The sequence below is a fragment of the Mesocricetus auratus genome, unplaced genomic scaffold (assembly GCF_017639785.1).
Source record: "Mesocricetus auratus isolate SY011 unplaced genomic scaffold, BCM_Maur_2.0 Super-Scaffold_100009, whole genome shotgun sequence".
NCBI lineage: Eukaryota > Metazoa > Chordata > Mammalia > Rodentia > Cricetidae > Mesocricetus > Mesocricetus auratus.
The window spans coordinates 13,292,261-13,307,596 of record NW_024429193.1 but is presented as its reverse complement, the minus strand read 5'-3'; the positions used below and the strand labels follow the sequence as shown (position 1 = coordinate 13,307,596).

At 46.1% G+C, this 15,336-nt stretch overlaps 1 protein-coding gene across 1 annotated transcript in view; it reads left to right on the top strand.

Moving 5' to 3' along the window:
• Window positions 1-1,610, top strand: part of Znhit6 (zinc finger HIT-type containing 6) — a 35,848-nt gene extending 34,238 nt beyond the window's left edge. Inside the window, exon 10 of the mRNA XM_005081941.4 lies at window positions 1,421-1,610. Within this exon, the coding sequence (XP_005081998.3) occupies window positions 1,421-1,443 (23 nt within the window). The 3' untranslated portion in view covers window positions 1,444-1,610. The remainder of the gene's footprint in view (window positions 1-1,420) is intronic.
• Window positions 1,611-15,336: the final 13,726 nt, after the last annotated feature.

Genomic DNA, 15,336 nt, shown 5'->3' with positions numbered 1-15,336 from the left:
GAGAGTGCTGAAAGCAGAGTTTACCGCTGAGCAGGCTCCAGGAACAGCCGAGTGTCTAGAGGAAGCTGTGCTGTCTTTTGAGGGCAAAGCCTGTGTGGGAATAGGCAGCTTCAGTAGGCAAGGGAAGGGTGAGTGCCTCGTTGCTGTGGAGCCGCTTATTAGCCGGCACCATCACCTGGCAGAACCCTTTCATCTGTCCGTCTCATTGGGCACACAAGTCCTCTTATTGACCCTCCCATTCTTCCTCAACTTCCTTTGCTCTCTTGCCCTTCTATCATCAGGTGAGGACTGGGCTCAGACCCATGGAAGCACAGCTAAGCCGTGTGTGCAGCGTGTGCCATGGCAGACCCCTGCAGAGGAAGCCAGAGAATAATCAGCATGTAGGGTCTCAGAGGAACTCGACAGGTTCTCCTGGTGTTTCTGAATCTCCAAGATGGAGAATGCCTGAAGTGGCCACATCCTGCCACAGACGGACTCACCTAATCCTGCTTTGGTTGCCAGTGCAAGCGTAGACCTGAGGGTTTGACAGTTGGCAAATGAGACAGGGTCCATGCTTGTGTTCCTAGCCCTTGTGCATCCTCTCTGAGCGTTCTTCCTTCTCTACCTCAGAGAGACGAGCAGTATAAAAACTCTAAACAAAGTCATGTGTTTTATCGTGTTTTGAAGATTTCGTTTTATTTTGGCGTGTACATGTGTGCGTGTGCATACACTCATACTTACATACAGTGCTCTCAAAGGCCAAAGGGGCATGGCAGGTCTCCTAGGGCTGAAGTTCCAGGCAGCTATAACCAGCCACAGGTGGGTGTTGGGAACCAAGCTTAGTTGTCTAAAGGAGCAGTGGGTGAGTGTCCCTAACCCTGAGAACCCATCTCTGCAGACACAAGTGAGATTTTAACTTTTCAAGTATTTCAATGTGTTACTTCCTGTTAGTTTCATCATATGTAAGAACGCACAGGGGTTCAGGGCGTGGACAAACCCAGGGAGGAGAGCTTGGGTCGTGGTCATAGAGATTGACCCTGAGCATGACGGGAGCCTCAGAGCCTCCATTGTGGCCAGTCTTCTGTCAGCTTTCACATAAACTCCCTCTTAAAGTTTAAAAATACACATATGTAAAAACACTTTCCAACTGCGTGTGGGCAGGCTGTGTAATAGTGGATCATAACTGAGCCCCGAGGTCCAGTCTCAAGTCTCCACAGTCAAAATTATAGCCTCACAAAATAGAATTGTCACTGTGTAAGTATCGTTTCTCTATTTACTATGTCCAGAATTGTGTATCCTGGCTGCCAGGGACACGACACGGTTTGTCTGTCCCTGTGAGCAGTGCTGTTGCTATGCATCAGAAGGGAGGAGAGATGAAGAGGAAACAGAACAGGCTGAGCAGTATAAACATTTGACTGTATGTTTACGTGGTTTTTTCCAGTGAAAAGTGAATCTACCCAGTAGCTTGGCAATGGAAATTGAGCACTTGTGGAAGAAGGTGAAAGTTCCCAGATGGTTGAGAAGATTGCGTGTGGATGGACAGTTGGGTGACTGGGGTCCTCTCAGAGGGTGGTTGGAATGTGCTGTTTGTCTAAAAGGAAATTAAACAATATAACTTGCTTTTGAAAAAAGTGCATCTTGTCTCCTTTTGAATGACCTGACTTACAAAGTTTCCTTCACAGGATGGACCGTTGCGCACCTGATTAGTGGAGTCCTCACTAGACTTCAGTGTGCTTACTCTATACACTGAAACAGTTGTATCCTTAGGGTGGCACAAGACCAAACCCAAGGGTCACCTGTGTCAGCCACAAAGATGGCCTCCTGCGTGGTCGCACCTCACTGAAGAGAACGCCACACAGCGAAGCGTCTAGCCAAGAAGAAGGTCCCTCCAAGAGTTGACCTTCCTCGAGTTTAGTTTATGCAAAACCCCTCTTAAGACATCTCGAACTTCAGGCATTCCCAGTCTTAAGGGAAGGTGAAATAAACATGAATCACCGTGTAGTTCACTTAAAGAGATCCACAGCTCCACCTTGAGTTACCATTGATGACCGCTTCTCACCCATTTCCAGTTGACTCTGGTTGCTGGACAGGGACACAGTGATGACCCACTCAGTACTGTATTTTGATATATCTAAAGAAAACACCTGCTTGAGTGTGTTGATGAAGTGTGCGAGGTGGAGTTATGTATATATGTGGCTTAATCGGTTTCATTTCAGTCCACATACTGAAATTAAACTGATAATTTCATGTGCATTACGCAGCCCTGAAACTTTAGTTGAACCATAGAAGAGTAAAGAATTACATCTGTATTGCATCTGTGTCCTGAATGTTTTTTAAAAATTAATGAAAAGGGGGGACTGTGAATTTGAAAATGAGCGAGAACGAGCACGTGGGAGGGCTTAAAGGGAGGGAAAAGAAAAGTAAACTTGAGAAGGTGATAAAATTGGACATTGGTAGGATAAGATTCAGGTAGACTTGGAGAATATGAGTATCTATAACTCGGGTAGAAATCACAGTAGAAAACCAAGAGTCAGTAATGACCAAAGACCACTGGTCTCAAAGTGCTGCTGAAGGTGCGGTTTGTAGTTGGTGAAGCCATTGAGAAATGTGCTCAGACCCGAGGGTGCCCTTGGGATCTGACATGGCAAAGGAGTCATTGGGAGCTATGTCTTTGCCAAGACCCCTGGAAAGACAGCTGGGCTCAATTTCACGGGATTCAGATTTGACCCAAAGTAAAATCTGTGTCAGTGTAGCAGGCAGGAGGGGTCCTGGCATTGTTGGGGAAGTGGGTAAAAGTACACGAGAAAACATGTGGTGTGGGGTGGAGGGAAATCCTAGCAGTGAAGAAAAGTGTTAAGCTCTGTATAAAACTCAACAACAAAGAAAGAATTTATTCTGTGCCTTCCTTTGCCTCCCAGGAGGAGAGGGGAGCAGAGTTCACCTAAATATAACTGTCAGCTCACTTGATTAATATGCATATTTATTCCCAAGCAATTTATAATAAACATGTGTCTTACTGAAGTCATGTTAGACTTAAAGGGGTGGAGTGGTTCGCACTGAAAGCCTCAGAAGGCAGGAGCACCAAAGCCCACTCTTCTCATGGGCCCTTCTCGCAGATGCTTGACAGATTCTGGAGAAAACAGACAGCGAGACCAATGACAGCTTCATTCTGCAGTAATCACGGATTACTTTTTAAGAGGGGAGAAACTCCACCTGGCCTTTGATTTTTTTTTTAAACAATGGTTTCAAAGACAAAATATGACATTGCATAATTGCTAATTATGACATACAGGATCAATAGCATATTTTACAACACATAAAATTTGCAAGTGCAAGGACCTAAATTTGAACCCCAGAAGCCACATTTACAGAAGAAAAGACAGCAACAGTTGCCAAGATGTTAGATAGGTACAGACAGTCGGACCACTGGGGTTTCCTAGCTAGTCAACATGGCCTAGCTTACTCTAGTTCAAAGCCAATGAGAAACGATATCTCGAAATGAAGGTGGGCAGCATCTAAGGGACAACACCCAATGTTATCCTCTGGCTTGCATGCATGTGCGCGAGCACACACACACATCCTTTAGCCTTTGACAAGCAAGCTGTGTGGTCCTACTTCTCCTTTCATCTCTTGGTGAATAAAGTCAAGGCTGCTGAGCCCCTTTTCTCTCCATTCTTTGTTGTGACATCTTACTTAGGAGCTCTAGAGTCACTTAAATATAATACCATCATCAGATGGGGGAGGAAACTGAGGTCCAGCCAGATGAGGATTATGCTCGAACCACTTAGAGTAAGAGAGCCAGCATTCAAGCCAAGACAAGCTGGGCTTCTTAGGTTACATCCTTAACTGTTAGGCTGCAGCCTCAGGTAGAATCTATCTTAGTCAAAGGCTATCCAGAATTCCTACTGTTTTAAGTTACTATTGCTGGGTGGCTGAGCAGTTCCACAGACATTTGTTTTCTATACTTCTCTGTTTACCACTTTCCACTGCACAAAGAAACTCTTCTAATAAGGTCTGACAGCTGCTCTAATCCATAAACTTGTTTTTTTTAAGGCAGGATCTCCTGTATCCTAGGCTAGCATCAAATTCACTATGTAGCCAAGGATGACCTTGAGCACCTACCTGATCTTCTGCCTCCACCCCTCCCAAGTGGTTAGATGGTAGATAACATGCTGTCACACCCAACTTAACCACATTATTTTTTAAGAGGGTTGTTCATAATTTGTTAGACACTTTTGCCTTTTTCTCCCAGCATGCTTAGTTGCTATCTTGTGCCTTTTGTTTTCATGCTACTCCAAATCTTTGCTGGTTTGGACAAAAAAAAATTTAGTCATCTCTGGTAGCTGCTTTTGTTAATGCCAGTTTCTTTGATGGGCTCCAAAACGTTGGCATCTGGTCTTTTTCGTTTGTCTCCTCTGATTGCCCGCAGCTAAACTAAATACGCCTCAGAGCTGTTGGCAGCCGACCTGAGGTGGCATGACTATCCAAGCCTGCCCGGTCAGAGGGACCACCTGGAAGGGACACAAGCATGCAGAAATAACTGTTGCTGATTGTTGTGTTGACATGTTGACGATGGTTTTTATTTTTCAAAGCAAACTTCCTATCTCCCTCAGGAGATGCAGAGGCAATGACATGGTGGTTCCACGTTTTTATTTCAGAAAACTCAAGTTCCTCTTGGGTTTCTGTTTAGCATTCTAGTTATTTTTTCTGTTAGAAGAAATTGACACAGTCCACCTCTGGGTATCTTGATTTCTTTTGGCTCCACAGGCACTGGTTCTGGTTTAAGGTTGTCCCTGAAGCTTCTTGTTTTCCTTGAGCCCTGTGGTCTCTATTGACTGGTGCTCTGTGTTCCTAAAGAACAGGAGAATCCAGTCTGTGTTTTCAAATATGGGGGCTGGCTAACCAGATGCTGGCCTTCTAAAGCCTTGGCCGGTGTAAGAGAGAGACAGCAGCCGTTTCCATGTTCCTGACAGATTGGGAGGTGTTTTTTAAGTTCTCCGCTTCAGCGCTCTCCCTGGAAAGGTCGGTCAGTTGTTCAGCCAACATCCTTGGCCTCTGCAGCTGTTGCCGCTTAGAAGCCTCTAATAGTTTGTGCCACATTTGGACCCCCACAAACAAAACTTCTAAGCACCGGGAATGGAAAACTAGAGGGGGTGAGGAAAGCCAAGAGAGTGGGTGTCCACTTCCGGGTAATGGACTATAAGGAAGCTACTGTGTGGCTAGCCTGTGCGAGCAGTCAGAGGGAAGGAGAAATGAACACAGGTGTTCTTTTCTTACTTTCCTAGGTGACAAGAGGGACCGTTGTGTGGTTTGAGCTCGTTCTTTCAAAGGCAGCTCTCTCTACCGACTAGCTTGTGTCCTTAGAGGGGAAGCAAGTTAATTACCAAATCGTTTAGCCTAGTGCTGTATTTGAAGTTCAGTGACTTAGACCAAAATAACTATTTATGCTATTCCATAATCTGTCTCCTACATTGCCTTCTAACTCCAAAGAGGAATGGTAAGTCTGCGAAGCCTGGATTTCTGAATGACATCAAAGGACATAGTAAAGTCTGCTCTTTGCCACTCAGCCTGCTCCCGGCTCCTGGTAATAACTCTTTGGCCATGATTTGCCTCCCTATTCATAACTCATAACCTCCAAGTTTCCGAGGGATTCGTTGATCTAAACTGCTCAGCCCCCCCGCCCTTTTGTTTAGTTCAGTACCATGCAAGTGACCTGAACATGGGTGACCTACAGAAACCGCAGGAAGGTGGCGAGCATGGCCAGGTGCAGACTGCCAGGTGGTGAGCATGGCTAGGTGCAGACTGCCAGAAGGCTAAAGGTGGATGAACCTGGTTACTGGTGTGAGGAGAGCTACTCTTGTTGGTAACTGGGAAGAAGTCAATTCGATCTGTGTTAAGCCATACTAGCCAAAATGCTGGTTTGTTTTTTTTTTGGCTGGTTGGTTGGTTGGATGGATGGTTGGTTGTTTTTTTTTTTTTTGCCTGCAACTGTCAGAATTTAATAACCAGGAAATGCAATGCATTGAGGGTTTCTGAGTAAAATAGAAGAACTTCAATATTCTAGACCACAACATTAGTAAAGATTAGATTGGCCTACAGAAGAAACATAATTCACTTAAAAACAGTTTCTGGATGTTATACACATTGCTTCTGCTGTGTCCCACTGTAGTGATATCTTGTACAAATAAAGCCTGTGTGAAGGTCAGAGAATGGAGCTTGTCACTAGCTAACCATAGAGGTCTGAAAATCTGTGCACACAGACAAGAGAGCAAGTTCCTGTTTCTCCCTGCTTATATCCTGTTTCTGCCTAGCTACCTCCCTTCCTGTCTGTACAAACCGCTATGGTTAGCTGGTGGCAAGCTCCGTCCTCCGACCCCCAGACAGGCTTTATTTGTACAAACACATGCCACCACATCTCACCTGCAGGTCTTTATGTAAACAGAGGGAAGACTGGTTTGGGGTTTTGTTAGGGTTTTCTTTGTTTTTGCAGGGACGGGAAGGGGGATGTTGCTTGAGACAGTTTCTCTGCATAGCCCTGCCTGTCTTGGAACTTACTCTGTAGACCAGGCCAGTCTTAAACTAAAAGATCCACCCGCTGCTATCTCCCCAGTGCTGGGACTAAAGGTGTACACCACCACCACAGCTGGTTTTGCTGTTTTTTACTGAAAATAATGAATATTTGTATTAAGGCAGAGTGTTCCATAAGGTATTGAGTCACAAGTAACAGTCTTTGCCGCAATTGCCTGTTGGCAAATCTTACTTTGTAACACAGTGAAGTCGTTGGTTATTCCATTGCCTAATGTATATTGAGTATATGCATTCTAGGCTGTGGCATTAAGAGATTTGGACAGGAGACTGGAGAGATGGCTCAGTGGTTAAGAGCACTTTGCTGCTCTTGTAGAGGACCCAGATTCTGTTCTCAGCACCAACGTGGTGGTTCACGATCATCTATAACTTCACTTCCAGGATGTCCAGTGCTCTCTTCTGAGCTCTGTGGGCACCAGACACATGTGAGATACATGTACGTAAATGCAGGCGAAACAAACGTCCCATGTACCTCAGGATGAGCAGGTCATAATAGTTGCCAGAAAAATAGGACTTTTTAGGTCAGACTTGTAACTTTACGGTTTTTGTTGTGATGCTTTTGTTGGAGGGAAAATTTAAAGGTTAGAAAAACAAGTGTTTGCTTTTTTTAAGGGACCGCCCAGTCGGCAAATGAAGGGTAAGAGATTACACATGAAATCTTAAAGCTGCAGGGGGCCCTGAGGATTATATATACTCACCCCCCCACCCTCATCCGTCTTCAACAGCAGAGTTCTCCAAAGTATGCCTCACACATGACCATGTAAGGGTGGTGTGCTTAACCACCACTTGGGGCAATTCTAATGGTTAGAAAAGCCTCCTTTGTTGAGCCTTAATTAACATGAGTGCACATATGCGCGTGCACACACACACACACACACACACACACACACACACACTGCCTTGAAATACCTTTCCATGCCGGGCGTTGGTGGCGCACGCCTTTAATCCCAGCACTTGGGAGGCAGAGGCAGGCGGATCTCTGTGAGTTCGAGGCCAGCCTGGTCTACAAGAGCTAGTTCCAGGACAGCCTCCAAAGCCACAGAGAAACCCTGTCTCGAAAAACCAAAAAAAAAAAAAGAAATACCTTTCCATTTAGTTCTGCTTCTGCCCCTGATGCCGCCTCCTGCATTTCAAGGAACTGACTTTGCGACTCCAAACACACCCCTAATTTCATCCTAGCTGATGACTTTTGATCACCATTTTCTCATCTTTCTTTTGGTGGAACACTCAGCTGTCTGTACACTTACTTTGTGCCTACAGCAACATTTAGTGTCCTTGCAGTACAGAATAAACCAGAACTGTTCCAGCCTTTGTCCTGGACCCTGTGTTCTGTGAAGACAGCTTTGAACACTGAGTGACAGCATCAGTCATTTTACCTTTCAGCCCTACCGCAGCTGCCCTGTGCCGGGTATCACACTGTCTCCGGTGTGCTAGGCAAGCAGCCTGCCATTGAGTCACGGCCCTTAGCCCGCCTGGTTTTTGTTTGTCTGTTCACTGTACCATTTATGCCATAGTCAGGTGACTGAGTGACTGAACTTCTTTGGGTTTATAATTCCTAGTTTATCCATCTTGATCCGATCAGCCAATTCGTTGAACCCAGAATGATTGACTTTGAGGGTGTCCCTAGAAACTTAATAAAAATAAGATACATTCACATGTAATGAGCAAAGGAAATTAAAAACCTGGAACCTAGTCTGTACCCAGGAGATTGATGTAGACTGATAGTATAAAGAATCCAACACAAGTCAATGAGATGGTGGCTCACAACCATCTATAGTGGGATCTGATGCCCTCGTCTGGCATAAAGTCATACATGCAGACAGAACACTCATAGACATAAAATAAAATAAATAAATAAATCCAATTGATGGACCGTTGCTTGGCCAAACCCCCTGGTCGTGAGTTCACAGAGTGCAAACCTGTTAAATCCAATTTAACATGAAATTCTTACCACCCTCCACTGCTACAAAGGTCAGCTATCTTTGGCTCTACCCCGGTTAAGGAAACTGACTTGGAAGTTAAATAGGACTGAGTTAATTCTCAGCACTGTAGTCACTGGCTAATACCGTCTCTAAAGCTTCTGAAAGTCTCCTCCCACTGAATTGAATAATGCAGTTCTAATCTCATGATTGTCACATAATAAAGCACTTGGCATGTCAACACTTAACATACCGTGAGTGATAATGTGGTTCCCAGTCTATGGATACATAAAGTAATTATAAAAACTGAGCATGAGCCAGGTGGTGGTGGTGTACACCTTTGATCCCGGCATTTGGGAGGTAGAGGCAGGTGGATCTCTGAGTTTGAGACCAGCCTGGGCTGTTACACAGAGAAACTTTGGGTGCGGGTGGAGGGGGGGGGAACACACGACCAACAAAAAACCCTCAAGATGTAATGAGCCCATATGAAATAGATCTGTCCATCACAGCTTTGTGCAATTGGGTTTGTGCAATTTCTACCCTGAAGAAGCCCTTAAGTGAGGATGCTCTAAATTGGATCTTCATCCCACAATCCTAGGGCTTCCCAGGTTAAAGGGAGCAGGGTTGTATGAAGGAACGAGGGAGGGGGCTGAAACCAGCGGCAGATGTCTCCCTCGCCACTATTAGCTAAACAGAGCAATCTAGAAGGCCACCTTCAGTGTCACCTACGTAGGAGCCATGCCGCTAGCCTGCTGTGTGCAGTTCTGTGGAACTGCAGGACAGGAAGGAACAGATTGCTCAGACACGAAGTGGTAAGTGAACTGTGTTTTTCCCAGTGTACTCCCCCCAACCCCCACCACTAGCTTGCCATCCCAACAGGATGCATTTTTAACGCGAAGAAGCTGCTGGGTGCATGCACCTGGGCAAGCACACGTCTCCAAGCATTGTGTTCCGGATGCTGACTGGGCTTGCCAGGCTTGGGTAAGGCTCACCTGATCCGGGGATTATTGTTGGGCAAGAGGGCCCAAAATTAAATCCAATTAAAGGCAGGAAAGCATCAGGCTTCCTACCCTGTGAAAAAGGTTCAGTTAACATCACCCTATTTGCTTTGCTCTTAAGAATTTTTAGGTGTAGCACCTCCATCAATGAAAGAACAGTCAACACCTAGGTATTTATCCATGATCCCAAACCATAAAGGTGACTACCAGAAGCTCCCCGATGAATACTTCTGGTGACCCCAAGATTGGCACGACTCTCATTCACTGCCGTCCCTCCAGCATTTGGTACTGCTGACAAAGGAGTTCAGCCAGGTTATTCACTTGGGGATTCATCGCTAGCTATTCAAAGGACTGTGTGTCTGTCTGTCTGTCCCATCCGTCATTTCATCTCCCTCCCACTTCCTCGGCCAGATCACAGAGCCCTGAAGTGTTACTAGTTTTCCATTCCTTCTCGGCTCCTTGCTTTCTTTAATAACTCCGGGAGACAGGGAGGCACCTTGTGAAGTTCATTTCCTCCCAAGCTTTCAAAGCAAAGGCATCCCTCTGGCCAGACACCACCACCCTCTCCACCCCTCAGCAAGGTCGCACACCCCTCCTGGAAACCTTAGTCACCGGGCTGTGCCCGCCACCTACATTTGTCTCAGGGGCACAGTGAGTTACCCTGTCCTGTGGTCCTTTGTTGTAGGGTGTGGTCCCTAGATGGGAAGAATCTCACTTGTCCCCCGCCCCTTCCACATTTCACATCCCAGCGATGCCCCCCTCCCCTCCACTGTCGTGTTACTTTCAAGCCTGGGGGCTGGCTGGCTGCCTGTACCAGGGATGGCATTTCCTCCTCCAAGGCCTGTGGCCTCAGCCACCCAGCTCCACAGTGCACACAAACCAATGGAATTGCTGCGGCTTTGCCGCCCGCCTCCTTGGAAAGCAAGGGTAGCTTTTTAAACACCCCTCTGGTTTCTTGAGGCAAAACCTTTCTCTCTTGCATTTTATTTATTCGAACACGACCTGTGGCTTCAGAGTGTTTGCTTTTGAATGTTTGTGTTAATGGACTAAGCCGAAAGCATTTCCTCTTACCGGAGAGGGCCGGCACAGCTGGGGGCCAGGCTGCTCTGCTCTGGCAAAAGCTGTCCCAGGAGGAAGGAGTCGCCAGCCAAGGAAGTCTGGAGGTTCAGAGAGGAATTCATGAGGCTCCATGGGAAGAGCTAGGCTCAGACAGAGCGGCGAACCTCAGCAACTCCCTGGATTCATGGGAAGGGCTGGACCGGAGACACCTAGATTCTTGCAAATATACTTTTTAAATTGTGCATGTATTTACCCAGCCTGTGTGGTTTTTAACAGCTGTGGTGCATGGTCTTTCCCTCCTGTCCCCAACCTTTAAAGCACTCCTGGCAACATTAACTCCTCCCGAACTTGGTCAAGGCTTAAGTCCTGTGTCTGGCAGTAATGTAGATCAGCCTGAGAATGTTTCCTCTTGTCTCCTCTCTCCCACTACCTAAGCAATGAAAACAGAAACAAAAACTCTAAAGTCTGTCTTGGGCAAGGCATTGTAATTCATGGTAGAGTGTTTGCCTAGCATATGCAAGGCCCTGGGTTCAATTCCCAGTACAGGGAAAAGTTAAGTCTGGGTTTTCCCCTAACCAGTAACTGGACAACCTAACCCTGAGGTGAGAAATGGAGGCAGAAGATAGTGACAGGGACCAGACAGAACTGTGTAATGAAAGCATTAGGGTCCAGAAGATAGTGACATGGACCAGACAGAACTGTGTAATGAAAGCATTAGGATCCTGAACAAAACTGAAGCGACACTGAGCTTGGCAGTTTCTAAGAGTGGATGCTACCCCAACCTTCCCAAACTCTATCCAATGTAGTCCTGGGTCTACCCACCGTGACCCTGTGAACCTTGAGCCAATGGTGCAGACTCACCTAGATGACTTGAGGAGCATGTTGTAAGCACGTTGGGGACATCTCTCCCTACAGACAAGTACCATTCGGGACTAACTAGTCAGTTGGCCTGGATGATGGACCTTCCAGAAATGGGGCCTCTGGTATCAACCTGAAATGACAAGTTAGTTGTTGTTGAAAACTGTAGTGAGCAGTGTGAGGAGAAGATGCTGTAGACCACAGAGAAGCTCCAGGGTGTTTGTTTGGTTGGTTGGTTGGCTGGTTTGTTGGTTTATTTCTTTTTCCAGACACGGTTTGTCTGTGTAGATCTGGCTGTCCTGGAACTCACTCTGTAGACTTGGCTGGCCTCTAACTCAGAGACCCACCTGTCTCTGCCTCCAGAGTGCTGGGATTAAAGACATGGGCCATCACCGCCAAGCACTACAGGACTTTTGGTTTGGGTTTTTGGGTGGTGGTCAACCCTGGGGCCTAGTAGATGCTGAGCATGTAGTGTACCACTGAGTGCTACAGTCCAGCCACAAGTTAGAGCTTAGGGGAAAACTATCCCCTGGTCCCCCATTTAAACGGTGAGTTCAGTGATATTGTGGGCAGCGTCTGCAAACCGTTGGCCCTGTGACAATTGTAGCTTCACATTCATGGTAGCTCGCCTCGACATCAGAGTCAGACTTCTTGCGACATACTCATCCTATATGCTCTCGGAGTGTAGGGACTCAACCTTAACTCTTCCAGTCAGGTCTTCCTGGTTGCCCATTATGGCCACCACTCACACGGCCTCATGAGCCAGCCTTACTCTTGCTACACCACACCCTGCTCATTCTACAGCATCTCTCTACCTCCCTCCCCATGCCTTATCTCTGGGCTAGCCAATCTCCTGGGCTGCCATCCTCTCTCAGCTGACTAGTGCTGGGTCTCAAAAGCAATACCCCAAGCCGGACCCTAGAATCTACTTAGAACCGAGGTGCCTCTGCTCTTCCTTTCTGGGGTCCTCTCCCAGCACAAGAGAAAGCTGCCAAGTCCCTTTATCAACCAGCTCTGCCAAGAGAGAAACACAGTCACGTTCTGTTTTTTTTTTTTCTGAAACTTCAGGAACCAAAGAAGGCTAAGCTCATATATGGGGAGAAAAACTGAAGCCTGCTAACTCCTGCATAGACTGTTTTTTCTTAAAAGAATAGTTTACTTAATGTGCTGTAATTTTTAATTGATTAATTTACCTTACATCCCAGCTGCAGTTTCTCCTCCCTCCTCCCCTCCCAGCCCCTCCCCTAGCCCCCTCTTTTACCACCATCAGGTGCACTATTATTTTACAGTTTTTTTCATATAATATATTTTGATCATTTTTTCCCTTCCCGCTGTTGGCTCACATCAGTCTCTTCTGTCTATTTTGGCCTCATCGAATATTCCAGGGAGAACCATTTCTAAACCCCTGTCCGTTCTGCACCCAAAGGGACTTTGTTCTAGACTACCTGTTCTCCAAGCTCACTGAATTCTCCAAAGGGTCCTTTAGTATTCCCCTAGAGCGGGTCTTCATTCCCCCTTTCCTCTCAACAACTGATCAGTCCACTGAAGAATTATAACAGAGCAACATTCTAGTAGATCCAGTGCCGTGTTCGCTTCTGGATAATGTCCCTGATTTTTTAATCACATCCCCACAATATGTCTGCCTGTTCTGCTAATGTTTATCATCTGTTCTCTACAGAGGGAACTTTCCCTTCATCCTGACCCTTCAGCTGTCTGTTGACCAGGGTTGTTAGCCTCTTGAAGTCCAGTCTCCACACATCACTTTGAGGAAAGAATATAAAATATAATCTGGTGGTGCTTCTTGCCAGCCCAAAACCTTTGAATATCATTCTGTTGCTTTTCAGATACGATCTAAAAATCCAAGCTGCTCCCCTGCTTACTCCTCCAGCCTCGTCATAGCCAGGTGGAGACACTGTCTTCCTGCTTCCCTGTGCCCACTCTGCCCCAAGATCAATGGCAAGCACAGGGTTTCTCTATAACCGTTTCATGGGTACATGAATGTATTATTAGGAATTCTATAAATTTGGGGTATTGGAGAATGGTGAATGCATGCAACTTCTGAGGGTAGTTGTTCTTATTCTAAGGCAGATATTCACCTTGGGATAGTTACAAAGTAGGTCAAAAATTGCAAGAGATGTACAAAATATATGGAACGGATGGTCCTGCCTCGCAGGCTCCATTCTGGCTGTGAGAGCACAAAGCCTGTCCAGTTGTCTGTCGTGACTGGAAGCTGGCAGGACCAGACAAGTCTAGATAATTCTGTTTGGTTTTCTGTTGTCATTTTGGTTTAGTCTGATGTATGACTGACCAAGAGCCATTCTACTTTCTAAGAATCCTCCAGTTTCTGTTTGAAGGAGATGCTCCTTCCTGTTGGATTCGTCTGTGGAGGCTGTAATGAAGAGCATGGTGGCCCACACCTTTAATCCCAGCCCTCAGTAGGCAGAGGCAGGAGGTCTCTGTGAGTTCAAGGCCAAGACAGCCAGAGCTCCCCAGAGAAACCCTGTCTCGAAAAACAAACAGAAGAGCCTCACTTCCCTGGAGGCTCATTTTAAACCAGTGCGGAGAATTCCTCCCCAAGCTGGGCTTTGAGCACAAGGACCAAGAAACGTAAAACATGCTGTGTGGAGGTGTAGTCATGACAGCGTGAAGTCAGCATTCGGTACCTAGAGCAGGAGTAGAACCCATGACGTGTGGGCAAACAAGTGTACATACATATGTAATATGTAGATGTGTCTACACCTGCATAGGAAGGTCTGGGAGGATTCACACTGCATGAATGCCAGCAGTCACCTCGAGGAATCGTGTCGCAAAGGAGCCTGGGAAAGGAAGGAGCGTGGTGTCTCTTGTATTTTGTGTTCTTCACTGCTCTTTAAGTTTCTATCACCTTCATATTGCTTTGGTACTTTAGATTTTTGAAATGATAAAAAATAATGAAAACTGCTGATTCTTTTCCTTTGAGGAAGACTGTCCCTAGGTAGCCCAGATGCATCTCAAACTCATGATCCTCCTGCCTCAGCCTACCTGCTGCAGAGATCACAGCTACCACACCCAGCTCTCAACTGTTAACCCTTCCAAAGAGCAGAGGGGGTTCTAACCCACTCACTCAAAAGACCAGCCACACCCAGGACCAAGCAAGCCCAAGGAGCTGCCCTGGACCCTTCTGGCTACTGTGTCATCAAGCCCTACTATGGTGGCAATTACGTCTCTGATCACTCTCATTGGCTCTGCCACCTTTAGTCTGTGAACATTTAATTTGCCCTCAAGTCGAGGCTAAAGCCAGATTCCACTGTGTCTGATGAGTGTAATGACTCCGACGTGGGTGTCTACAGACAGTAATTAGAACCTCTTCAGTTCACTGAGATGCCATACCGCCCATCAGCTGTCTGCTTTTCACGTTGCCTTGTTTGGGCAGAATTTGTATTTGACTTCATTCCAAAGCACGCTGCGTCAAATACACTTCTTTAAATGAGAGAATGGAGATTTAAAAAAAATAAGGGAATAAAAAATAAAACTAATGCTGGGTGTGGTGGCTTGCAACTGTAATCCTGTTTCTTGAGAGGCTAAAGAAGGAGGATTGCTGCGAGTTCAAGGCCAGCCTGGGCTACATAGTATATTGAAGGTCAGCCTGGTCTACAGAGTGAGACTCTATTCCAAAAACACCAGAATTTTAAAAAAAATTAACAATAAAATTACAATGAGATTAACATATATCCACGTGGTATCTAAAGTTTTATATATTTAATAAGTTAAAGATGACCACGAATTTGACTCTGAGTTTACTTGAAGCCACTGCAGAGTGGACATGACCAGGGACAGACTTGAAAGATAGTGTTATTTTTTTTCATTTTGGTTTTTTGAGATGAAAATCTCATGTAGACCAGATTGGTTTCAAATCTTACATAGCCGAGGATGACATTGAACTCTTGGTCTTCCTGCCT